Source organism: Heterodontus francisci, chromosome 13 (assembly GCF_036365525.1).
Source record: "Heterodontus francisci isolate sHetFra1 chromosome 13, sHetFra1.hap1, whole genome shotgun sequence".
Classification (NCBI taxonomy): domain Eukaryota; kingdom Metazoa; phylum Chordata; class Chondrichthyes; order Heterodontiformes; family Heterodontidae; genus Heterodontus; species Heterodontus francisci.
In genome coordinates this window covers 103,696,184-103,722,226 of record NC_090383.1, presented here as the reverse complement: position 1 = coordinate 103,722,226, position 26,043 = coordinate 103,696,184, and the positions used below count along the sequence as shown (strand labels likewise).

The 26,043-nt window shown below is 40.0% G+C and overlaps 2 protein-coding genes across 6 annotated transcripts in view; one reads left to right on the top strand and one right to left on the bottom strand.

The window, feature by feature from the left end:
- adpgk2 (ADP-dependent glucokinase 2) overlaps positions 1–6,155 on the top strand; it is a 40,530-nt gene extending 34,375 nt beyond the window's left edge. For both annotated transcript variants that reach the window (XM_068045303.1, XM_068045305.1), the window contains one exon: positions 1,628–6,155. In XM_068045303.1, coding sequence (XP_067901404.1) covers positions 1,628–2,295 — 668 coding nt within the window. In that variant the 3' untranslated portion in view covers positions 2,296–6,155. The remainder of the gene's footprint in view (positions 1–1,627) is intronic.
- A 2,667-nt stretch (positions 6,156–8,822) lies between these two features.
- mtr (5-methyltetrahydrofolate-homocysteine methyltransferase) overlaps positions 8,823–26,043 on the bottom strand; it is an 81,310-nt gene continuing 64,089 nt past the window's right edge. For all 4 annotated transcript variants that reach the window (XM_068045299.1, XM_068045300.1, XM_068045301.1 and 1 more), the window contains 6 exons: positions 23,720–23,875; positions 23,187–23,383; positions 21,785–21,985; positions 16,862–17,054; positions 16,396–16,508; positions 8,823–11,267 (listed from right to left, as the gene is read on the bottom strand). In XM_068045299.1, coding sequence (XP_067901400.1) covers positions 11,181–11,267; positions 16,396–16,508; positions 16,862–17,054; positions 21,785–21,985; positions 23,187–23,383; positions 23,720–23,875 — 947 coding nt within the window. In that variant the 3' untranslated portion in view covers positions 8,823–11,180. The remainder of the gene's footprint in view (positions 11,268–16,395; positions 16,509–16,861; positions 17,055–21,784; positions 21,986–23,186; positions 23,384–23,719; positions 23,876–26,043) is intronic.

The window sequence follows — 26,043 nt, the reverse complement described above, 5'->3', positions numbered from 1 at the left end:
CACCTATTTTTCTTCTCAAGTACATTCTACCCCTGTCACATCTGTGCTGATGACTGCCGGCTTTGACTCTAATCTTGACTCCTTGACGATCACTGTGTTGTTTGATTACTTAGCCAACAGCAAGCTAAGGCTGACTAATAATTTCCTACAATTCAACATATGCAAGACCTGCCAGCAAGTCTCTACTTTAGCTCCCAACTCCATCGTTGTCCTTGGCAGTGCACTCATGTTGAGGCATACAGTGCACTCTCTTGGTATCCTGTTAGATTGTGAATTAAGTTTCAAACCCCACTTCCCGGCCACTGAAAAACAATTTTCTTTCACCTCTGACATCACCAGCTTGTGCTCCTTTCTCTGCCTCTTCTCACTATCACTGAAATGCTTATTCACATCTTTTTGACCTGTCAGATTTGATCACTCCGACTCACTCTCTGTCTTAGCTAGCCTTCTAACCATCACAAATTTCAACTCAATCCTGCTCTTGCCAACCTTAATTGACTCTCTATCACCCAATGCATTGCTTTTTTATTATCTTTAACTTCACCTGTGTTCCTGCGGGCACCTGAATTCTTCTGTGTATGCTAGCGTCCTTTGCGTCTCTGCTACACTTTTTGGCCACAGAGTGGAATGCTATCTCTCGCCCCTTGTCCCCCCTCTCTCTCAAAAGTCTTGTTGAAAAATATCGCCTTGATCTTGCTTTCAGTTCCTTTTGCTTTTGCGAAGCATTTGTGATGGTTTTGTGGCAATAATAAATGCGTTTAAAAAGTGCAAGTTGTGTGCGTACTCTGTTTAATTTGCTTCTAAATTGGCCAATCACACTGGCACTTTAGGTACAATTTGTGATCCCATCAGAGCAATACAGAAAGTGTTATGACAAACTGCACTGTTGACTTTATCTGAATTGTTTTATGTTAGCAGAGTGGGATACCTTGAATAGCTTCCTATGCCAAAATCATAACTTCTAACTGAGGGCAGGCAAGAATCTGCTACTGTTGGGCATATTATTTTTTTTTGAGAATTAATTAAAATGTTGTTAGATTTGAGAGTTTTTAGGGATCACATTTACCAATCTTGGTCTGATTCAAAGACAGAATGGAAACTAATTAAGGATTCCTCTCCCTTACTCTTAAAATAATTTGTCTGGTAGGTTAACTAAATCAAGCGCATCTTTGAAGATTAATTAAGTGCAATTGAAGGTTTCTTCAAAGATGCCCCCAAGCTGAATAATTCTATCCTCCCATTAGGGGAGCTGGTATAGGTGCGAAGGTTCAGTTTCTTTAATTTTTGGCCATATTTATCTTGTAATGTTGACTGCTGAAGGAATGAAAATGGCCTTGATTTTTATTGACATTAATAGGAAGTGGCTTATTAAGTTTGTCAAAGCAAAATAAATTGTAGCTGGGGATTTAACTCATTTTCCATATGATGCACAATATTTTGGTTGAGTTAATTGAAAGATTTTATTTTTCTGCCTGGATTTATGATTGGTTGGTTGAGATAAAGTTGGCATAGCCAACTTCATTTAATGCATGGACAGTGACAACAGTGCCACCTTTTTAATCACATGTAACAACATTCCCAGAATAAATAATTGTTATGGCTAACAATTGAATTTTTTTTCCTACAGGTCAACTTGAGGAGCGGCTAAGATTGCTGCAGGATCTCATGTTATCAGTTGATAGCACCACTGGAATCCATTTTGAAATGGCCTCTTTTGTGGACAATGGTCTTCTGAGCAATCTTTTTACTTATGTCATCACTCATGTAGATTCTCTAGGAATGAACGAACAGGAATTACCCAATCTGCTTAGCATGTTAAAGGGGTCCAATGTCACTGTACTGTCTGACCCATATCCAAGAGTAGCGAATATACTTGATCAAATGCGGGATGTTTATCGCATCTTAAATTCACAGGAAATCACAAGCACGCAACGCAGGCTGACACGGCTACATGTTCATACTCTTGCTTTCCAAGCAATCATCATTGCTAAAGGGTCCTCTTGGAAAAACACCATGTCAGCAACTGCCAAAGCTTCATTGACTGCAAATCGCCATGTTTGTGGCTCGCCAAATATTGACACAAGTAAAGCCAAGTTGATCATGGATGATTCGTTTTCCGTAAGTCGCGAACAAGGGAGTAAGAAAATCCCACTCAAAGAAAATCGGCCTGTTTCTTGCTGGGAGGAGTATGACTATGAGATCTGTGTTGCTCCAGTGCTGGTATGTACTGAGGTTTATCAGACTGTGGGTGGCGGCGATAATGTTTCTGCAGCCAGCTTGGTCCTTCAGATCTAATATCTCTGGATCTGAAGGGAAGGAGGAGGGTAGAACTGGCACACACTTCAATGCTTGCATATTTCCTTGATGAAGGAGCTTAATAAATTTTTATGCTTACTGCTTCCTTTTTTTTTCTTCATCCCCACCCTCAAAAATAAATTTAGTAATGTTCTGTGTACACTTTACTTTGGCGTCTTGTAATCAACATTCAGGTTTTTGGGTATTGTTTAAGAACACATGCTTAAACGTTCATTTTTCACAATTTTTGCATAAGTTACTCCATGATCCTCAAGGTTTATGGTAGAATCTTGATTTGTAGTTTTTATTGCTTTTTTCACTTTTTAAATATTGTGGCTGAATATTGAAAGAATAGTGAGTATTCTTTGTAGATCTCAACTCGTTTTCTTGTGACTATTTTGATCTCAAGCTAGCCACTGCAACATGCTATGAATATAGAGCTTGGTGCAACATACAAATTCCATCTCCATTTTCAGTCAGTATTTTAAATCCCCATGCCTGTTAAAAGTGACCATTTGAAATTGAGCTGAGTCTGTGAATGTTCTCAGGTGCAAAACTGTCCTGTGCTGCTTTTTTCTTTAAACTTTCTTCTTCCAGACAGGCTGTTTATAGATTCTATATATCGCATGCAATTTTTTTCCTTTCAGGTTCTCAGTGGTGTATCTGCTAATTGCTCCTACTGTGACTTTACAAGGGTGTGCAAGGCAGGCATGTTCGTGCTAACTGTTCCTTCCAGGTGCTCTAGCAGTTAGGCCCAGATCAACCAAATGATTCATTCAGTTTTCTCTTTATATTTCCAGAGATTCATGCTGTATTTAGTTCCAGGGGCACTGGCAGCTGTTTGGGACCTCATTTTAAAATGCCTAGTGCATTTTAGATAGATGGTCATTGGTCTGTTTGACCATGGGCAGGGAAGGGATAGGTTTTGTCTGATTCCATCCTACCTGAAACATTATCTGCAATCAGCCTGATTCCTGTAGGAACACTGATTATTCTTCCCTTTCCCTCCCCACTTATGAACACTGACTCCTATCATGGTGTTTCTGCCATTGCTGAGATCAGTTAATTTGCCACGACCAGCGATTACGGGTAGGGCTTTTCTAGGCTGTGGTTTGGTACCTTCCCACATGATGCATTTGGCCACTCATTCATTTCCGAACCACATCACTCTTTCGAGAAGGTTCGAGTTAAAGTGACGTGGCAAGTCTGATCTAAATTGGGAGCCCTCTAATAGGGAGTCTCGCACTCAACTTGTGAGCTGCTGGACACTTACAACTCCTTGTAAATTTCCTATAAATTCCAGCACAAAGCAACATTTTGCTGAATACTTTTATTATGTATATTTAAATTACTGGAGGTAAATTTAGCAAAAAGTGCGAGCATAAAGCAGTATTCCTTGTTTTATACTAGAGTGTACTTTAGCATTAAAATTAACAAAGGAGAGTATGTTAAATTACCATAATAATGTGAATGCATCTTTCAGGGAAAATACTAAAATCAAACTGCATTTGGCGTTGACATTAGTAATATTACAGAGCCAAAGAATAACCTGGATGAGAAGTGTGATTTAGTTTAAGTTCCATTGGTGTTGAAATTTCCTCTATTGAGGGAATCCAGATCAAGGGGACACAATCTTAAAATTAGAGCTACGCCAGCTAGGAGTCAAATCAAGAAGCACTTTTTCCACACAGTGCAGTGGAAATCTAACTCCCTTTCTTCCCACCCAAAAGGCTGTGGCTACTGGGTCAATTGAAATTTCCAGGACAGATATTGATGGATTTTTATTAGGTAAGACTTCAGAGTGATATGGAGCAATGGCAGGAAAATGGTGTTGAAGTACAGACCAAATTGATCATGATCTGATTAAATAAAAACAAGAAATGCTGGAACCACTCAGCAGGTCTGACAGCATCTGTGGAAAGAGAAGCAGAGTTAACGTTTCGGGTCAGTGACCCTTCATCGGAATGCTGCCAGACCTGCTGAGTGGTTCCAGCATTTCTTGATTTTATTTCAGATTTCCAGCATACGCAGTATTTTGCTTTTATGATCTGATTAAATCTGTGCCACCGTTCAAGGGACTTGCATGACATGTTCCTATGTCTGCTATGGATGCCAGTAATAATGCAACCGAGATCTTGTTAAAGGAAATTGAGATTAATTGCTATTTGGTAACTGAAAGAGAGGCATAAACGGAAACTTTTTTTTTAGAAAAAATAAATTTTGTGAAAGTGGTGCACACTCAGTGTATGCAATGTATCCATTGTTATGCAGCTTTGCAAGCTGAAGACTGATTTTGCAATGAGGTGCATTGAACCGTGAGACTTTTATTAAATCTGTTAAGTTAAGCACTTTGATGTTTTACTATGTTAAAGATGCTATATTAATACAAGTCATATAAAATTTCATTTTTTTACCTGCTCTGTAATGCTTTGTGTGCTCAAGTACATGTGGAAAGTCTCTTGTCCTCTTTCTATCACCACCACCACCCCCAAAAAACAGAGACTGATTTGATTTATTCAATGTAATTAACTTGAGACTTTTCTATCACCACCACCACCCCCAAAAAACAGAGACTGATTTGATTTATTCAATGTAATTAACTTGAGACTTTAATTGAGTAAAATACCTCTGAGCGATTTTTGCCTCATTGTTTGGGAGTAAATCCAGAATCTCTATCTAAATAGCTACATTTAATTGAAGCTAATTATAGCAAACAAACTTAAGAATGCTCAGGTATTTAATATGGTAAACCATATTGTGTTTTTTATTATGACCTGACTTTTTAATCAGCATTTATGCATTAGACATGTAACTTAAAAGGTTTTTTAAAAACAAAAGTATAGCTATACATTTGTAAAGACCCATCATTAAAGCTTGCAATCGCAAATAACTGCCAGTTAGTAAAGTATATACTTTACCTTCAATGAAAGATCATACTTCTGACATTCTTGTGAATGTGAAGCTTAGAAATCAGATTCTTTGACGTTTAGTTGATAACTTTCTTTCATTGATCCAAGTTTTGAAATTAATTGTGAATTATCTATTTCCAGGTCATCTTGTTATTCTTTCTTGCTCTCTGTAGTAACTGTCTTTCAGTGAGCAATTCTGACAGCGATCTATTGAAAACCAACTAGTAGTTTTCCACACAGCAAGAATAATGTGTTCAAAGTATAAATATATCAATTAATGAAACCCTCACAATGACCACTTTTGTCTCTTTAATTTTGAAATGAAGCAGAAAATGGCTTTGAACTAGTTGGGATATCTTTGACCACCATAGAATTGTACTAGCTTGTCAACATTGTGCAATAAAAATTTTCTTTTTATCCAATAGCTTGTTGTGTGAGTGTACACAGGTTTGATAACTGCCTATGCTACATTCCATAACTGACGGGGATCGTGGCTCCTGAGAATGCATGTGTTGGTCCCTATTTTGTGGTAGGCAATCATTTTCATGTGAATAAATCCAGGGATACTTAAATAAAGATGAGCTCCTGACTGTCTGAACTGCTGAGTGAAGCCACGTGAACTGGCTTTGACATGTTCAGATTTTCCCCTACAATAAGGTGACACCTCTTGGAAGACTGCCTCACTATTCAGAATAGAGGAAGCAGTTGGCAGAAGATAATATGGAATACTGTACATTGTAGTTGATTAAGACTTTCTGATGGGAACTCTGGCAGAAATGTAGCTATTTTACTTGAAAATGTGACCTCTTTTGTGGCATAACATTAAAAATTGTGAATTAAATTGCTTATTGTCTGCCATTATAATGAGCTTTTTTTTCTTTTCCCTGCAATGTCAGATGAAATGTTCTTTTCTGTTGTACTTGATTGTTTCCAATAAAATGATTGATTATTTCATTGTCTAATTATTTATCTCAACCAGAAAGGATCCAGTAATTTGGTTGAGTGAGGTAGATTTAGAGCTGGTTTGCTGGCAAAATGACCAACTGAACCAGTTGCCACTTCTTTGGAATAAAATACAAATGTTGGAATTCTGAAGTCAAAGTAGAAAGCACTGGAAAACATCATTCAATATCTGTAAAGGACTAGCCAATATTTTGGCTTTAACTCTTCAAAAGAACTGATGCTGCTGCTATCCTCCATGCTATGCTCAGGTTGTAGAGGTACCCAGTGATATCCAGAATTACATTTCTGAATATATGCTTTTGGCAGGTTGTTAAATGTACCAGCGGATCTCTCATGGTCTTAGTCAGAGTTGGAGGATCTACTTTTGTAAAGTGTGGGATGGGGCTGCTCCAGTTTAGCTATGCTCAAGTGATGACCCTTACGTTCTGGACAGTCAGGGATTCAATAATGGTGGTGCTATTGAAGGTCAGGGGAAAATAGGTCATTAATTGGCATCTAAGTGACATGACTGTCACTGCCTTCTGTCAGCTCAAGCCTGGATATTATCCAGTTTCTGCTGTAGGCTAACATATTTCATTTATCAGAAGAATTGTCAATGAAGTTGGAACAGGTGCGATCATCATAAACAGCCCTACTCCTGACTATTTATAATGGAAGGTATGCCACCAATGAAGCAGTTGAAGTTGGCTGGACTAAAATGTTACCCTGAGGCTGTGGGGCCACTAAGCTCGATCTATTTAGACTTCTGTTTTTGGTGCGCAGCATGGAGGTAGCCCTGTATTGTAACTTCAGTAGATTGGTGTTTCATTCTAAGGTAACCCTGGTACTGTTCCTTACATGTCCTACACGCTGCATTGAACCAGGATTAGTCTGCTGGCTTAATGGTGATCAAGAATTGAGGGTTGTCAGAACACGACTGCAGATTGGAGTGGTAGCCAACGGCTGCTTGATGGAGTAACACGAGGTGCTGTGGCCCTAGGCTAGTGCACATAGCACAGCAGTAGTGCAACAGTACATGATGGAGGGTATCTTCATTGTGGAGATGAGACTTTGTCTTCACTAAAACCACCCAGTGATCACTTTGTCCAATGCTATCGTGAAGAGACATGTCTGTAACAGGTACGTTAGTGAGGATGAGGTCAAGTAGCTTGGAAGCTATGTCCTTAATGACTCAACTAACACAGCAGGTAGTGAAGTCCCCCAAGCCTGTGCACCCTTCCTTGAAATAACATTCCATATGGACAGGTACTGATTCATCAGTTGAAGTGGGGGGGGGTGCACAGATGATGAGCAAACAGTTTGAGTTGAACCTAAAGCATTAAAACTGGATCAGTCTGAGTCACTTGATGCTACTGTATTTGATTTCCCCCTACCCCCCCGCCAAGCTTTGGCAGGGATCCTGCTACATGCCCAGGAATGGTAATGGAGGAGTCCTGGCTGAAAGATATACTGTATAATTATATATAGCTGTTTGATTAGTCTGTGGCACTGCTGCCCAAATTGCACATTTGCAGCTTTTGATGAGAACTTAAGATCGACTGGACTGAAGTTACCCTGGGTCATTGATTTTTTTGCCCCACCCTTAAACTTTGTTTACAAATGTGTGCCTTGTTTGGCTATTTTAGAGGTCATTGATTAGGCCATGTGGTATGACATGTAGGCCAGACTCGGTAAGGGTGGTAGGCTCCCTTCCCTGAAGGATTTTAGTGAATCAATTTGGTTTTTTACAATACTAGAAGCTTTTATTTTTATTGCCCATAAATTACCAGTTTATTCAACTTCACAAATTACTATTGTGCTATTGGAATTCAGTCTCTGGGGTGCCAGTCCAATACTATAACCACTATGTATCTGTACTGTCAAAAATTATGGGAAAATTGCCAAGTAACATTGTGTTTCAGGCGATGGGATCAGCTAAAACTCGGGCACCATCCGTATAAAATGAAAATGTGAGGTTGGTTGATTAGTATTACTCTTTGAACAAGTCTGAGGAACAGGATTATGGAGGCAGTATGGAAGACCGATTCAAGTTCTTCATGGAGTCATTAAATGGGTTTCTGGAGAAAGGGATAATTGACAAATTCTGGAAATTTGAGTTTAGGAACTTTCTGAATCTTTCCTCATTGAAATCAGAAGGTTCCTGAATCGAGTACAGGTTTCTTGCCCTCAATCAGGAGGTAGGGGGAGAGGGATAGCTCTAGCCTGGAAATGACATACACTTGCCCCGCGTTGTTGTCTCTGCGTGTAATGGCCCATTCTCAGCTTAGGTACATTACATAACATAACCTTGTGTACATCTAAACCATACTCTCAGAAGAACATATACTAATTGCATGAGTAGGCCATTTCAATTTTCCAGACTCTCATTCTGTCTGTTTCTCCTTGATAGTAGAATGAGCTACTTCCGGTGTTGTCATTATTGCTCTTGAGCAAGACACAAACCACCCTCAATTTTAATCTGCAGAACTCAAGTGGGACAATTTTTACCAGATTTTAAAAATCCCTGTTAGTCTGTCGAGTCTTTTGGTTGATTTAAAGACTATTATTCACTGTGATTAAAGGAAATATCAAGACTTAAAAACACACAACATAAAAACAATTATTCAAACAAAACTTTATTCAATCCAATACTGAAAATCTATTTAAAACCTTTAAAAGTGAATGTAGTTTGTAAAAGACAGGGAAATTAAATTATTGTAATGTGGAATCAAATGTAATTGAAGATCAACACATTTATCGAGAATGTACAATGTTACTTAAAACAGACATGCTCAGGATAGTTCTAAACAGTACTGTAAAATCACATTTTTACTGCAATTCTAAAGAGCACTGCAGATGTAGTAAATAAATATTCCTAAGTTTGAGATTACAGGTACAGGGTGTGCCATAATGTTTAATCATTAACCATATTAAATACAATTATGAGAATGGCCAGCTTCAGTAAACACTTGGTTCTACATGAAGTTGCCAATCAACTATCTGTTTAATACACTCGCTGCAGGGTGAGCCAGAATGTTAACAGTCTGAATTAAATCGAGCATCCCTTTAACATCAGAGAGAAGAAAGTACCTGGGGATTCAGTGAAACATTTCAGACCTCCAATCAAAACTAGATTGAGTCATATGCCTGCTTAAACCTAGTCTACACATGACAATGAAATAAGGTGAATGATTGGTGAAACATATTTATATTAAACTCCTATTGACCATCAGTGCTGAATGTAAACCTAGCTTGCTTATAGCTGTCATTTACTTCTTATGATGATATTGAACCTGCAGTATTTACAGTAGCCCTGTTTTATTTTGCATAGAAATTTCAGACAAATTTTCACCTTTATGCCATAGCTCAGTGGGTGAATGCACCATATAGTTCTCTACTAAGCGGACCAGGAAGCTGTCCGTTTTCTTCCTTTGTCTGTGCTGAGCTAGCAGATTTCAGCCAGGACAGTACTGGCAGAACAACAACTGACCTCAGTGTTGCAGGGCTACGGAAGGAAGAAAAAACAAATCAGCAAGAGTGAACTGTACCTTATCATAATCCTGAGTGTCCCAGTGGAAAACAAGGGGATATAGAGTTAAAACAGGATTGAGCTGAACAGATAGGGTAGATTGGGAGAAACTATTTCCACTAGTTGATGAGTTTAGGACTAGGGGGCAAAGTCAAAAAATTAGAGCCAGACCTATCAGGTGCAAATTAGGTAACACTTCTCCGTACAAAGGAAAGTAGAAGTTTGGAACTCTTTGCTGCAAATGGCAATTGATGCTGGATCAATTGTTAATTTTAAAATTGAGATTGACAGATTTTTGTTAATCAAAAGTATTCAGAGATATACGGCAAAGGCAGGTATATGGAGTTAGGTCAGAGATAAGCCATGATCTCAGCGAATGGTAAAACAGGTTTGAGGGGCTAAATGGCCTATTCCTGTTCCTATGTCATGATCCTAACTGTGATCCTCCTCCTAAACTCACATGAGGGATGGTCATTTAGACAATGTAACAGAAATCTGTAGCTGCCTAGAGAACTGCCACTTCATGTGAATCACCGGAGAAGAGCTAGACAGAAGCTAATATGGAATACTGTACATTGTGGCTGGTCACCACAGAAAATGGGGGAAATATCAGCCACCTAGAAAATTTTTGTAAACGAATTCAGACTTTATACCATATGGTTTTGCATATTATACATGGTTCAAAAAGAATCCTAGAAATAAATTAAGGAGTTGCTGTCCTTGTGAGCTTAGTTTTATGTTTGTTATTTTATTTCATCTCCCCTCCCCCGTTTACTCTTCTGATTTTTGATACAATTTCTGCGAAGGAAGACAGGGAAGAGAGATGACCCTGTATCCCACCACTCGATGACGTGTGCTGAAGCTTCAACATGTTGTACTGACCCAACATTAACTTCTGTTAATTGTTAAGCGCTAAGGCTTTGTGTGAAAATGTTTGCATAAGTAGAAGAATATTTTCTTTTACATGAAACCTGATTATTAAAGTTCAGGTTTTTTAAAAAACCTAACAAAAAATATTTGCTTTAAGAGGTAACTGCTGCATATTGAAGTCTGATTTAATTTTGAGGGCACCAGAAATTTGGGATAACTTAAAATCTTGTTTGAAAGTGAATTTAATACTGAATAATGCCACACTTGTTGTCTGCAAGGTGTAGGAGGCCTGGGAGCTGGGAGTACCTCTCTGCTGGGAACAGTACAACCTGTTGGGAGTGAAGCCTAAGAGAGAGAAGAGAAGATTCTTAACATGTATTGTTTAATTAACACATATTAGCAGAAGATGGCTGGTGAAAATTCCAATGAGCTTCAAACTATCATTGTATGAGTGTGATCCTGAATTGTTTTTCGAGAAGTGCAATCTTTATGCACAACTACATAACTTTTTTGTAACGCATGAAAACATTACTAATGTTGTCAGTAGTCGTCAAAGAATGCAGGAAGACTAAAATGTTTTCTGTGCGTAAGACTAATTTAACAATGCCTCAATATGATTTGTCTTAAAGAGCTTATCAGTCAGTATCATATCCCAAAATGGGTCCCAGCCATTTCTCAACATCTTCTATCATCATCTGCTTTCTGGCTGCATAATCTTCAACCTGTAAATCAACATCACATTCATATGAATTGCAAAATTCCAACAATCTATCATCAGCACATCAACACAGAGATAACTAACCTGATTTAAATATTGATCTGCAAGCTCAAATATGGCATGTTTTTACATTTGCATTAAAAAAGATCTGCTCCATAATGTGATTCTGCATTTACATTTAGTGGTTATTAAATGTAGAATCCAGGTTAGAAAATCCCTAGATATACAACAAGACAAATTTAAAACACAAAGTGTTGCATTTGTCAGACTGAACACATTTAAGTTTGACATAATAGCTTCATACTTTTTTTAAAAAAATATATATATATATTTGACTAACTTTTTTAGGTGCAGCAATGCCTTGGAAGGTACCATTATTAGAAGTGTGTGTTAAATGGAGTAATAGTGGTAAATGGAAGCTGCATTAAAAATTATCTTTTTAAAATTTTTCCCAATGTTCTCTTCTGAAGGATGGTAACTTACTCAAATGGTGATTATTGATGTGTGAGCCTTGATAGCAGGTGTTAGGCTATTCAGCTGTGGACCGCATCAACAGCCACAACAACTTATATTTATATAGAGTCTTTAATGTAATAAAACATCCCAAGGCGCTTCATAGGACCATTAAAAATATAAACATGACACCGAACCACATAAGGAGATATTAGGTCAGATGATCAAAAGCTTGGTCAAAGAGGTAGGTTTTAAGGAGTTTCTTAAAGGAGGGAAATGAGGTGGAGAGGTGTAGGGAGGGTATTCCAAAGCCTGGGGCCTAGGCAACTGATGGTGCAGCCACAAATGGTGTAACGATTAAAATTGGGGAAGCTCAAGAGGCCAGAATTAGAGGAGCACAGATATCTTGCAGGGTTGTGGGACTGGAGGAGATGGGGAGGGGCGAAGCCATAGAGGATTTGAAAGCAAGGATGAGAATTTTAAAATCAAGGCATTGCTTGATCGGGAGCCAATGTGGGTCAGTGAGCACGGGGGCGATAGTTGAACAGAACTTGGTGCGAGTTAAGACATGGGCAGCAGAGTTTTGAATGACCTCAAGTTTACGGAGGGTAGCATGTGAGAGACCAGCCAGGAATGCCCTGGAATAGTCAAGTCTAGTGGTAACCAAGGCACAACTGAGCGTTTCAGCAGTAGATGTGCTGAGATGCGGCGAAGTTGGGCCATGTTGCGGAGAATGAAAATAGGCAGTCCTTGTGATGGCACGAATATGAGTTCAGAAGCTCGTTTCAGGGTCAAATGTGGAATACAGAGTAGAATTTCAAAATTTGCCAATGATGCCAAACTTGGAGGAATGGCAAACAGTGAAGATGATATGAATCACCTGCAACAGGACATAGATAGGCTAGCAGAATGGGCTGACAAGTAGCAGATGGAATTTAATACAGCCAAGTGATTTTGGCAGAAGGGATAGGGTGAGGCAATATAGACTTCATGGTGCAGTTCTAAAGAGTGTGCAGGAGATGAACCTGGGGGTGCATGTGCACCAATCTTTGAAGATGGCAGGACTTACTGAGAGTGTGGTTAGCAAAGCATATGGGATCTTGGGTTTCACAGATAGAGACATTCAGTAAAAAGCAGGGAAGTTTGCTGAACCTTTATAAAGCTCTGGTTAGGCTCCGACTAGAGTATTATGACCAGAACTGGTCATCACACTTTAGGAAAAATGTGAGGGACCTTGACAGGATGCCGAGAAGATTTACCAGAATGGCTCCAGGGATGGGGGATTTTAGTTACAAGGTTAGGTTGGATAAGCTGGGGTTGTTCTCCCTGAAGCAAAGGAGATCGAGAGGAGATTTGATAGAGGAGTACAAGATCATGACTGGTTTAGATAAGTTAGACAAGGAAGAACTGTTCGCATTAACTGATGTTACAAGGACTAGGGGACACAGATTGAAGAGATTGGGCAAGAGATGCAGAGAGAATGCGAGGAAGAACCTTTTTACGCAGTGAGTGGTAATGACCTGGAACTCACTGCCCACAAGGGTGGTGGAAGCAGAGACAATCAATAATTTCAAAAGGAAATTGGATGGGCACATGAAGGAAATAAACTTGAAGGGCTACGAGGATCGAGCAGGTGAGTAGGCTGACTGGATTGCTCCACGGAGAGCTGGCATGGACTTGATGGGGCTGAATGGTCTCCTTCTATGCCATAGGTGATTCTAGGTGAAACAGTCAAGAGACTGGTTTAAGTTGAGACTGTTGCCAGGAAGAGGGATGGAGTCAGTAGCTAGGGAACAGAGTTTGGATGGGGACCGAAAACAATGGCTTCAGTCTTCCCAATATTTAACTGGAGGAAATCTCTGCTCATCCAGTGCTAAATGTTGGATAAGCAGTCTGATAACATAGCAGCAGTGGATGATTCAAGAGAGGTGGTGGTGAGGTAGAGCTGGGGGCCATCAGCGTACAGGTGAAAACTAACACCGTGATTTAGAATGATATTGCCAAGGGGCGACATGTAGATAAGAAATAGGAAGGGTCCAAGGATAGATCCTTGGGGGACACCAGAGGTAACGGTGCGGGAACTGGAAGAGAAGCCATTCTGAGTGATTCTCTGGCTATGATTCAATTGATAAGAATGGAACCAGGTGAGTGCAGCCCCACCCAATTGGACGACAGAGGAGGGTGGTGTGGTCCGCCATGTCAAAGGCTGCAGACAGGTTGAGAAGGATGAGGAGGGGAAATTTACCTTTGTCACAGTCATATAAGATGTCATTTGTGACTTTGATAAGAGCAGTTTTGGAACTGTGGCGGGGTGGAAACCTGATTGGAGGGATTCAACATGGAGTTCCAGGAAAGATGGGAACAGAATTGGAGGTGACATGTTCAATGATTTTCAAAACTGGGTTTGAACCTCACCTGACATACTCACAGCAGGTATCTCTGGGTAGGGATCAAGAATCAGAAGATGGGCTGATCCATTGCCCTGCCCCTCTCCTCTGCAACCCAGGTGCAGTGAAGGCAATTGTAGCATAACTATTTTGTCAGGAATTTAACACAGATTGGTATTTTCCCAGTCTGCATGTCTTAACTACTCAAATGATTCATTGAGGAGCTTGTAATAATGAGATTAGCTCAACAATAGGATAATTCTTATACTCTATATTACTATGCTCTAAAAGACGTTGATTTTCCACCATTTTTTTCATAAACCTGAACTTTCTCTCTCATTTGTATATGTCTTTTACCCAATTCATTCACTTCTCTGTCCCTCATTGTGCACGAAAACCAAAATAATGACAGGCAATATTCTATCCTGCCTGTTCTTTATCTGGCTTTGCAGAAGCGCTCCACATAGCTCAACATTTAATTCTCCCCCTGTGGCCCTTGTTAGGGGAATTTATCTCAACTCTGCTCAGTGGCAGGCCAAGTCATCTAGAATGACATTCAGAATGCACTAGAAATAGAGAATTCAACCCAAAAGTCCACACTGATATCCTCCTGTTTTAAAGCACTGAATACTTATTTTCCAAGTCAGAAGTTTAAACTTTACTTTAACACTTGAACACCTCAGTTAGGCTGATACTTAGCTGCAGTGCTTAGAACTGTTGTACTTTGGAAGAGACATTAAACAAAGATTCCGCCTCCCTGTCCAGATGGATGTTATAAGATCCATGGTACTACTCAAGAGAGGCGCAGTGCCTTTAGGGTCCTGGACAACATTCTTCCACCATTTCAACACCACCCCCCACCCCTCCCCGCTTTCATGCTGACATCTCTGTCCTGGGATTGCTGTAGTGTTCCAGCGAACATCAATGCAAGCTCGAGGAACAGCACCTCATTTACCAATTAGGCACATTACAGCCTGCCGGACTGAACATTGAGTTCAATAATTTCAGAGCATGATGGGCCACCCTTTTCATTTTTAGTTTTTTTTAAATTTTGTTTATTTTATTTTAGTTTGTTTAGTTTGTTTCTACTGTGCCTTCCCACTGATTTTGTTTTTGTTAATGTTTGTGCTTGGAGCCAGGGCTGTTCATTTTACAGTCAATTCATACCCTCTCTGTACTAACGCCTTGTCTTTCAGCACACCATTAACACCGTTTGCCTTTGTTCCATGACCTTCTGGTCAGTTATTCTCTGTGACCTTGTCCTATCAACACCTTCTCTTTTGTTATCTCTTGCCCCACCCCAGCTTTACTTGCTTAAAACCTTTTACATTTCTAATATGTCAGTTCTGATGAAAGGTCACTGACCTGAAACGTTAACTCTGCTTCTCTCTCCACAGATGCTGCCAGACCTGCTGAGTATTTCCAGCATTTCTTGTTTTCATTTCAGATTTCCCACATCTGCAATATTTTACTTTTATTCTTTCCATCACATCACCGAAAACAGATTAACTAGCCATTCGTCACTGCTTTTTGTGAGATCCTCTTATGATGAAATGCCTGCTATACTTCCCTACATAACAGTGGATTGCATTTCAAACTAATTGAATATAAAGTGCCTTCGGATGACCTCAGAGATACAATAAGATGCTATATAAATGCAATTTGTCTCTTTCATAGCAATACCCAATATCTTTAATGGAAAGGAAGAGAAGGGCTTGCATTTACATAATGCCTTTCATGACCACAATGTCCTAAAGCACTTTACAGCCGATTAAGTACTTTTGAAATGTAATCATTGTTTCAATGTGAAGAAACAGACAACCAATTTATGCATAGCAAGGACACACAAACAGCAATGATAATGACCAGATAATCTATTTTAATGATGTTGGTTGAAACATAAATGTTGGGCAGGCCACCAGGTGAATTCTATGCTCTTCTTCAAATAGTGCAGTGGTATCTTTTATGTCCACCCCCAAGGTGGCAGTTGAGTCTTCAGTTTAACATCTTATCTGGAAAAACATCACCTATGACAGTGCAGCACTTCCTCAGCACTGCAGTAATGAGTTCAATCTGGAACATGTGAGCTCAAGTAGAAATGATTTAGGGAGAAACCTTTCCAAATTTTAGAGTGGATGAGATTCTGTTACATTTATCTAACTTCTACAAACAGTCCCATAAAATTGAAGGACGTATTCCCAAGTTTGTGAGCTTTGCCCACCATTTTCCATAGATTAAGCAGATTTAGCCCAATTTACCTGGAACCAACTGCCACACAAATTAATAACCAACCTGTTCCTTAGTAATTTTTCCAACTGCAAAATACATAGATTGTGGACTGGAAAAGTAAAGTCCTGAGACTGCAGCTGCTGGAGTCATAGCCAAAGATTCAGTCAATGCGATCCCTATGCAGAAAGTAGAGAAATCTTTTCAGTCTGATGTCCACAAAGAGAGAAAACTAAATATTTAATCTTAATTTATTGAATTTAAAGATGAAAATACACAAATTTTCTCAAATCATTTGAGAACATGACACAGTTCTATTTAACTGATCCAGTTAAAGGGTACCAAATTGGTTCAAATAAATATGAGCATTGCTGCTACTTCAGCCAAATGTTCAAACTGAGCGTGGAAAAACAAACACAGCACAATTGAAAGCTCATAATTATAAGTACTGTTCTTGGTTGCAACGATTCTTAAACACTCAAATCAATTCCTACTGACAACATATTAAATGAAGAGTTTCACAATTGATTACCTGCCCTCTCCTCAATATTGCCCAGTTTCCACATTGTTATTTTCTCAGTGTGATCGGGTTGGCTTGGGTACCCTGGAGCTGGGCGAATTCCCATGTACTTGATTCTATGCGTGTCAGCAGCACTCAGGCTCTCATCAGGAGAATAGCCCCAAAATTCCTTACGGACTCTTGCATGCATCTCTTCAGCAAAGGCCTTCAAAATATGAAAATGAAGTTAAAAATCTCTACCATATTTTACAGCATCTAGGCAGCAAGCCCAACTAACTGTTCATTGGAAACTGGTTAAATGGAATGGTAATTTCTTTATGCCTTTCTCATATACAACACTGAGCATCCTGACAATTCAGCAAAGCAACAAATTCTAATGCAGCGTTTCGCTCTACCATTTGACCCGCACGCAATATGCACTAAAAGCCACATCTCATTTATCATTTACACATTATTGAACTCCACACCTCCCAGGGCTAATGAATTACAAATAAAAGCAAAACCAGTTTTCTTAATAGCTCAAGATTTCTCTAATTTCTAGGCTCATTCATCATGCACCTTCCAAGGTCAAAAGGTTAGGTCTATAGCTGCATGCAAATGAAGATAAGCCACTCAATTTTCTTCTTCCTTTTCAGGAAAGCATGTGGCCAATGCTTGGAACACCCCTGCAAGGAGCATGGCTGAGATTCAACTAAATATGCAAAGAAAATAGGGCACTCTGAACCATCACAATGTTGTATGGATTAACTTGTAACTATACAGAAAAAGAGAATGCAAATTGGGCAGTGCGACAGTTTTGCACAATAATCTTTCACATCTTCTACCTGGATTGAAACCAACCCAAACTGATTAATTAAACTCTCCACTCATGGATATTTGATACAGGCCTTCAAAAAAATGGATCTGGAAAGTCCAAAATCCAATTCTTGGTGGATACAAGTGCACAGCACTACATAGTATATCTACAATTACATACCCAAACATACCCAAATGTCTTTCTCACAAATGCCATGAGGATGATTTTTGTCAAATTTTGAACTTATGTTGTATACAAACTAGCACAAGTGATTAATGTGGAGAAATAATCCACTACCCAGTATTAACATCCTTCACAACAAAACCATAAACTGAAAGTCGGGGAAAAGATTACAAAAACACATAAATCAATCAATAAAGACAAATAATGAAAATACCCTTGTTCAACTAGTGATGGAAACGATTTGGTGTAAAATGCATCAACTACTAACACAAGTGTTTGCACAATGTACAATATAATTCATCTTTCTATAAGAGATATTGATTCAAAAACATGACCCAGAAATCACACGACTGCTGCTTTTAACAGTTATCTAACTCAGATGATTTAGCTTTTATTTGTTAATTCATTAGCCCTGGGAGGTACGGAGTTTAATAATGTGTAAATCATAAATGAGATGTGGCTTTTAGTGCATATTACATGCAGGTCAAGGGTCAAATGACAGCGCGAAACACTGCATTAGAATTTGTTGCTTTGCTGAATTGTCAGGGTGTTCAGTGTTGTACATGAGAAAGGCAATTCAAAATGCTTTAGTGTAACTAACATTAATGCCCATTACTCAACACGAGTCTGGGATATATCAGTGTTTGAAGGCATGTTTTGGGACACTTTTAAAAATTCACTCTTGGGATGTGAACGTCGCTGGCAAGACGAGCATTTACTGCCCATTCCTAACTGCTGTTGAGCAGGTGGTGGTGAGCGACCTGCTTGAACCACTGTGGTCCATTTACTGTAGGTACACCTACAGTGCTGTTAGCGAGGGGGGTTCCAGGATTTTGGCCTAGCAACAGTGAAGGAAGGGCAATATAGTTCCAAGTCAGGATGGTGTGTGACTTGGAGGGGAACTTGCAGGTGGTGGTGCTCCCATGCATCTAATGCCTTTGTTCTTCTAGGTGGTAGAGGTCGCAGGTTTGGAAGGTCCTTTCGAAGAATCCTTGGCTAGTTGGTGCAGTGCATCTTGTAGATGGTACACACTGCTGTCACTGTGTGCTGGTGATGAACAGAGTGAATGTTTAAGGTGGTGGATAGGGTGCTGATCAAGCGGGCTAATTTCTCTTCGATGGTGTCAAGCTTCTTGAGTGTTGGTGGAACTGCACTCGCCCAGACAATTGCACAGTATTCCATCACACTCCTGATTTGTGCCTTGTAGTTGGTGGACAGGCTTTGGGGAGTCATGAGGAGAGTTACTCACTGCAGAATTCCCAGCCTCTGACCTGCTCTTGTAGCCATAGTATTTATATGGCTGGTCCAGTTGAGTTCTTGGTCAATGGTAACCCCAGGATGTTGATGGTGGGGGAGTCGGCGATGGTAATGCCGTTGAATGTCAAGTAGAGATGGAGTTGGAGATGATCATTCTCTGGCACTTGTATGGCATAATATCACTTGCCACTTATCAGCCCAAACCTGAATGTTGTCCAGGTCTTGTTGCTAAAATTCTTCCAGCCCCAGAAGAAAAGATCTTTGAAGTAAAAATTATTTTAATTTTTGTAAACTATCTGATCCCAATGGGTATGCTGATTAATTTAATACAGTTATGTTGTAACTCTCAAAACATTTTGTCTTAATTAAGAACTGTCTTGTGATTTTTGTCATGATGGTGTATGTTGTGCGTCAGTATTCTAACAAATTGCAATATGAATGTGTATCATGTGATTCTAACTAAAACGACTTTGTCAAATGATTTTCATGAAAGAGCATTTTGTTTGGAAAAAAGTTGTATTGTCCCATATTTTTCCTGTTGATTTTAGGTTATACTGTATAATATCACCATGCCTATTACCCTGCAACTTCTTATTAAATCACTGAAAAATTATATTGAATTGTAGTTTACGCCCTTCAAGATGAAAATCAACTTGTACAAACAGAACATATGTTGTAGAGTGCTGGTTTGTTCGGAATAAACCACTCATGTTACTTGGTGACAATTTCAGGTAGGAGAAGGACTTTGGTTCATTTAGTCCCCCTGTCTAGAGCATTTCCTTGGTGCATTTTTAATAGCCCTGAATCCCATTGGTTGATCAGAACCAGTCTAGTGCATTTTTGAAGCCCATTAGGGTTTTTTTTGTTCCAGTACTCATTCCAGTAATCTGTTCCACATACTTACTAAACTTTTATTTAGAAAAATGTTTCTTCAGCATTTCCTGTTATTTTGTATTTAATTTGTAAATATGACTCTTTGTGCTGACATGCTGTACATGGCAGGAAAGCAGTTAGATCGAATTTGTCTAAGCTTTCATAATTTTAAACACCTCTATCATAAGCTCTTGTCTTTCTAAGTTCTGGGATTAAATGTGTAGCCCTTCTCCATAGCCCATTTAATAACAGAATATCCTTTTTAAAATAGGGAGACCAAAAGTGCATGCAGTACTGCAGATACGGGCAGGATTTTCAATTGAGGTCAGTGTCTGGATCAGAGGCAGGCAGGCAGGCCCGCAATTTGGTGTCAGTTTCCCGCCATGATCCTGACCCATTTTCAAACAGGCTGGGTTGGGGTCGGGGTCGGATTGGCTACCTGCTGGAGTTCGTGGGCTGCATTTACATTCCAGGGTTGGGAATCCGACATGGGGGCTAACTCTGGATCCTGACACTGCATGGCATGTTCCAGACACATCCACCCATATTTTAAAAGGTTCAGCCAATTAAAGGAGAGGGAGTGGCTCACTGTCCAATCAAGAATGGCCGGTAGGCTCCCGAGGCTGGAGAGCCAATGGGAGGCCCTCCAGCACTCACAGATCAGCAGCCCCACTGGGCGAGGTGGGAGCTGCCAATCTGAACGTGGAGAGGGAGAAGGCTGAATAAGATTTTTTTTAAAGTGGCCACAGCTGCCTGGGCATGATCCTGGAGGGGCAGCCCCTCCAGGGGACAGGCAGTGGCCGCAGCTATGGCCCAGCGACCATTACGCATGAACAAGAGCACTCTCCCCCGTCCCACCCCATCCAAGCCCACTATGATGGGGGACATGGTCCAAGCCAAGCTGGGCTTGCCTGCATTGCTGACTGGAAATGCCAGTCGTCACGGGAAGAGGGCCTTAATAGGCCCCTTAATGACATTAATTTTCAGTTAATTGGCTACCTGCCACTCGGCAGGCAGCCGATCTGACCGTGAACAGGCCTCTTTGAAAATAGCTTGGGGTCGAGATCATGGTGGGGAACTGGCACGATGACCGACATGCAAAATTGTGGGCCTGCCTGCCTCCAATCCGGACCCTGATCTCAACTGAAAATCCTGCCCATGGTCTCACCAGTGGAAAATAAGTGTTTTAAAATGACTTCTCTGGATTTATATGTTGTACCCCTTGCTGTGTTCTAGCTGTAGTAACTTGCCCAGAGTCAATTCACTCCGTCTTTGATTCGCTATGTGCTATGAAATAACAACAAATACTGGTATGTAGTTGCCCAGTATGGTAAAGCTGAGGATAGCAGTTTGTTTAAAAAAGTCTGTCTCCTGCTTCATTCTATTCTTTACCCAGTTACGAACATTACTGCTCAAATGTAGCAACAGGCACACTAACCATCAAATGGTGGTTTATGTTTGTGGGCCAAAAACACACATTAATTATTTTGATAGTCTTCGGTATAGACTAAGTTCGTAAAACTTTTCTGCATTCAGAAATTCTCTTCTTGCTCTGCACAGATTCAGCTATTACCCATTCCCAACCTTAGTACTATTTCTCTCACTCTTACAGCCTGGAGAATGATCTAGGATCAAACCTAACATAGGAAACTTGAAAGTTAGGTCTCATCCATTTTTAAGATGGCCAACACTTATCGTTGAAGTGACGACACAACTACCAATGCAAATTATCCAATATGGAAATATCAGTAGTTTTAATCAAATTACTTGTAAATTATACTGCTGATTCTGTTTAAGTATTTTGATTAATCAAATATCAGTCTTACTTCAGCCAATCTGTCTGCCAAGGCTTTAACCATTATGCTGCTGTAGTCATCACCCTCCTCCTCGTACTGCTTGCTCAGCAACTCAGCACCAAAGCATGCCACTGCAAACATGCCGATGTAATCTGGCACTTTAGAGTCCCTGGGTGCTATGAAGTCGGAGATGCAGAAGTACTTCTCCATACTAATGGAGTCCTTTTCTGTCTGAAAAACAGGAAAGTTGAAACAATTGTATTTATTGGCAACCTACAAAAATTATGCTGATGGCAAGGAAAACACAGCCACGTCTTTAACAATTGTGGCACGAGATGAAATAATGATTTATACAACACACAGGACGTACTGAGAATTATGCCTGCAATCACTGTAACTGCAAAACTATTGGCAGCAATGTGACACAAGGAACACAATATTCATTCAATAACCTCCCTGCCACCCCTGCTTTACGAATGCAAAGAAAAGCAAAATCTAGCCTTTATGGGTAATGCTTTGTACTTTCAAGTGTACAGACGTTTGTTAAATTGCCATCACTCTATTTCCTTTTCTACTATGAAATCAAAGGCATCAATATTCTGAGTGAATTCAGCCCCTCAACTCTACCATTCATACTAGAAGAGGCTCCAATCATAAGAATCTGACCTCATTACAGGCACCCCAACAGCATGCTTTCATGTCACCTAACTGTCAGTAAAGAAATCCATCAATATGTACCCAGAGCCCACTATCACCCACTCCAGGCAGCCAATGTTTTAGCTCCATTGCTCAGTGTGGGGAAGAATCTGGTGCGTGCCCTTCCCCTCCCGACCTCCAGGAAATGGAGCATGATCTGGGGAAAACCATAGAGAAGTAAAGTGGTCATGCAAAAGACAATTGTTGTGGGGTACAAAACAAACAATTCTGCCATTACTAGGATTTAAAAATCCAAATATATTAGATCCTTGAATAGAATTGTTAACTCTGAAATTATAGTTCTAACATTTCAAAAGCATGGAATGAGCAATACGCTAGTTAATTTATTTTTTGCTGCCAATTTTCTCACCTCTGAAAGGCATGCACTCTTGCTGGTATAAAGGTGTCCTCCAATAATTCATCCAACTAATGAGTCTAGACAGTGCATGCTAACAGACTATTCGACTGTGGAGGGCAGCACAACTGAAGTCAATCATGTCCACACATGTTCCCAGCAAGTTCACTAGACAGTGATTAGGTGGGAGCCACTGCTGATCTTTTCCTTCCCTAACCAGTGACCCAACACCCCAGCTCAGATTAACTAATGCAGGACAGTTGAGGGATCATATCCAAGATTTACCTGGTCTACATGCATCAATACCACACTGGGCAGTACATTTTCCAACTGAGAAACTGAAACAGCTAAATATTTTTAACTGACAAGAAAAAGTCATACCTGTTGCCGTAAACCATGAAACTTAGCCACTGGTTCACCAGTGTGGGGGAAAATATCCTCTGCAAACAAGTGTATGTCATCCCCAACACTTTGAGCTGGCCAGAACCCTATAATTCCTCTGGCCTTCAACCTCTTCTCTTCCATCAGTGTGTTCAGCATATTCTGTGCATCTTGAAAAACTTTCTTGGCTTCTTCACCTACAGGTTGATTAACAGGTTATGCCTATTATGAGAGTAGAATGTTGAGAAAGGCTAATATTTATGCACATTCTCTGGTCAGTGCATGGCAACTTCTGGCCTACACTTGAGGCTGCTTGATAGGGACACTGGATGCAACATAAAAAAGATGAAATCTACCTTTCATATTATTTACTAAGATTAGGATGGCATTGCCTTCAAATTGCCCAATTCTGTTGATGGGCATCTTATCACCACCATAAAAGAGTATTGACAGCTAAAGGTAAACAAAATAACAGAATAGAACTTCAATGCTAAGCCTTATTTATATGGGAGAGTAGTTTTATTGGCACTAACCAACTGTCTTGTCTTGAAAGATTTTGGGATATCCACGATTTGGATATTTTCCCTTCAGCTGCCAAACATCAAAGAAAGGTTTCCAATCAATGTAGCTTCTCAGTCTCTGCAGGTCATAATCTTTAAAGGATTGGGTGCCAATAAACTCTGGCTTCACTGCAAAAGGAGGAAATGATCCTGATCACTTTAAAAGTACATAGGACAGAGAAAACTGTGTTAAGAATTTTTCATATATTAATTGTTCTCCAGGTCATTACCATCAAGATCATTCACATCACTGTAGCTGGTACAGTCAAACATATTTATCCAGTTTATTTATGGTAAGCCACCCTAAATCTGTTATGTCTGTGTGATCACATTAAAACTGCACAGCAGCTTTGTTTTATACACACTATAGATCTGTCAGCAGTGTGGCAGACAGAGAGAGGAAGCCAGATTCTTTGTGAATACCGAGACAACTTCAAATCTTGGCTTCAGTCATGGGAGAAGGCAGGAGCAGGAAAATCTAAAATCAGTGTGCTTTCACACCTCTCGCTAGCCAATTAGAGGGGCATTGGCAAAGGACTGCCACAACTCAAATTTGATATTTGTATGTCAGAATGGAAAAGAGGAGTCATTTTAAAAAATGAAAAAAATGTGGGGAGTAGAAGTTCTGATGCACAAAATGGAATGAAGACAGCCAGGTAAGAAAGTGAGATAGAGTGAAAGGAACAACAGTTATGAGTGAGAACTTCCAAAACCAATTCAATTTTAGTTGCATTGCCCACACAACCCACATTCCAGAAAATTAATAGACAAGCTCTTTGAAATTATAGATGGTGATACATAAAACAGAGGCAATTTTAGTCTATTCCTTTTTCCTGCATTACACCTGCTGATGCGCGAGGTTTCCTGCTCCCACACCACTAGTTGTGCTGGACTGTAACTTGCTAAGACACACTGCCTAAGTGTGCCCCAGAGTGATTCTTCCACTAATTTCTCCTGCCTCTTGGTGAGGTATCTCTGGGTTCCTACTTGGTGCGTTTCACAGACTGTGCTGCTGAGAATGCAATTTCAGTACATGTAGAATTGCATCTGCAATAATTTATTACAGAACTAAAAAAACTGCACAACCAAAATAGGAACATAGGAGTAGGCCATTCAGCCCATCTAGCCTGCTCCACCATTCAATACAATCATGGCAGATCACCCACTTCAATGCCTTTTTCCCACCCTAACCCCATATCCCTTTATGTCATTGGTATTTAGAAATCTGTCAATCTCTGCTTTAAACATACTCAATGACTGAGCTTCCACAGCCCACTGGGGTAGAGAATTTCAAAAATTCACAACTGTGACAGAAACCACACCTGCCAAAATGAGACATATTAATTTCATCATATGGAATATTATTATTTGAACGTTTACTGGACATTGAAATAACTTGTTTAAAAAAAAACAGAACAGGGGCTGAAAACATGGCTGCACATTTGCATTCTAAAGGACAGTTGCATGGAGAGACAATGGGAGCACTGCCTGATCTAATTAGCCAGATGGGTTTTGTCAATAGTGATGATCAAGAGACACTGAGGGTCATTGAATGTGTAAGAGCCAGCATTCCACACCCCCCCCCCACCCCCCTACTGAGTGTGTCCGGTAAGCGGTGAGGAATCCACAAACCTCGCAGGCGAGGCTGTCTCAAGAAAAAAGCTAGTCACATGACTAACCTGCTGGCCAACCTGGAGTTAATTGATTTATGATCACAGAACAGTTTTTGGAAGAGACTGCAAATTGAAATTCAAGGAGGAAGGTCTCCCTCTCACGCTAAGTTCCAGGGACCCACAGAAGTAACTTAAGCCTCAAGACAGAAGAGCAGCGAAGCAGGTTTGAAAGTGTGCATTGGGCCCCAACAAGAACTGCAAGACTTAACTTCAATCAAAGACTTTACATCCAACCTAAAACCAGTAATTAAAATCCATTTATTACTTCAAATCTTCCCCCCTTTAATTCTTTCCCCTCCTCTGTCTCTATTTGCGTGTGTGTTTATCGTGTATGCATGCTAGCATGGTCTCGTCGGGTATTTTTAGTAGTTTTAACTGAGTTACTTGCACCTTTTTTGTTTAAATCTGAGAAAACCTGTCTGGTTGATTTCTTTGCAATTACAATTAGAGAGCAGTGAGCAAGGACGGGCTGAGGGGAAGCTAAAAACGCTGTTTTAAAAGTTAAACCCTGTTACGGCCAAACCAGGGAAAGGCAGAGAGGGGAGCCCTAGACCCCTTTCTCAGCTAGTCATAATAACAACCCTCGGAGTAAAGAAATTTCGCCTCATCTTGGTCCTAAGTGGC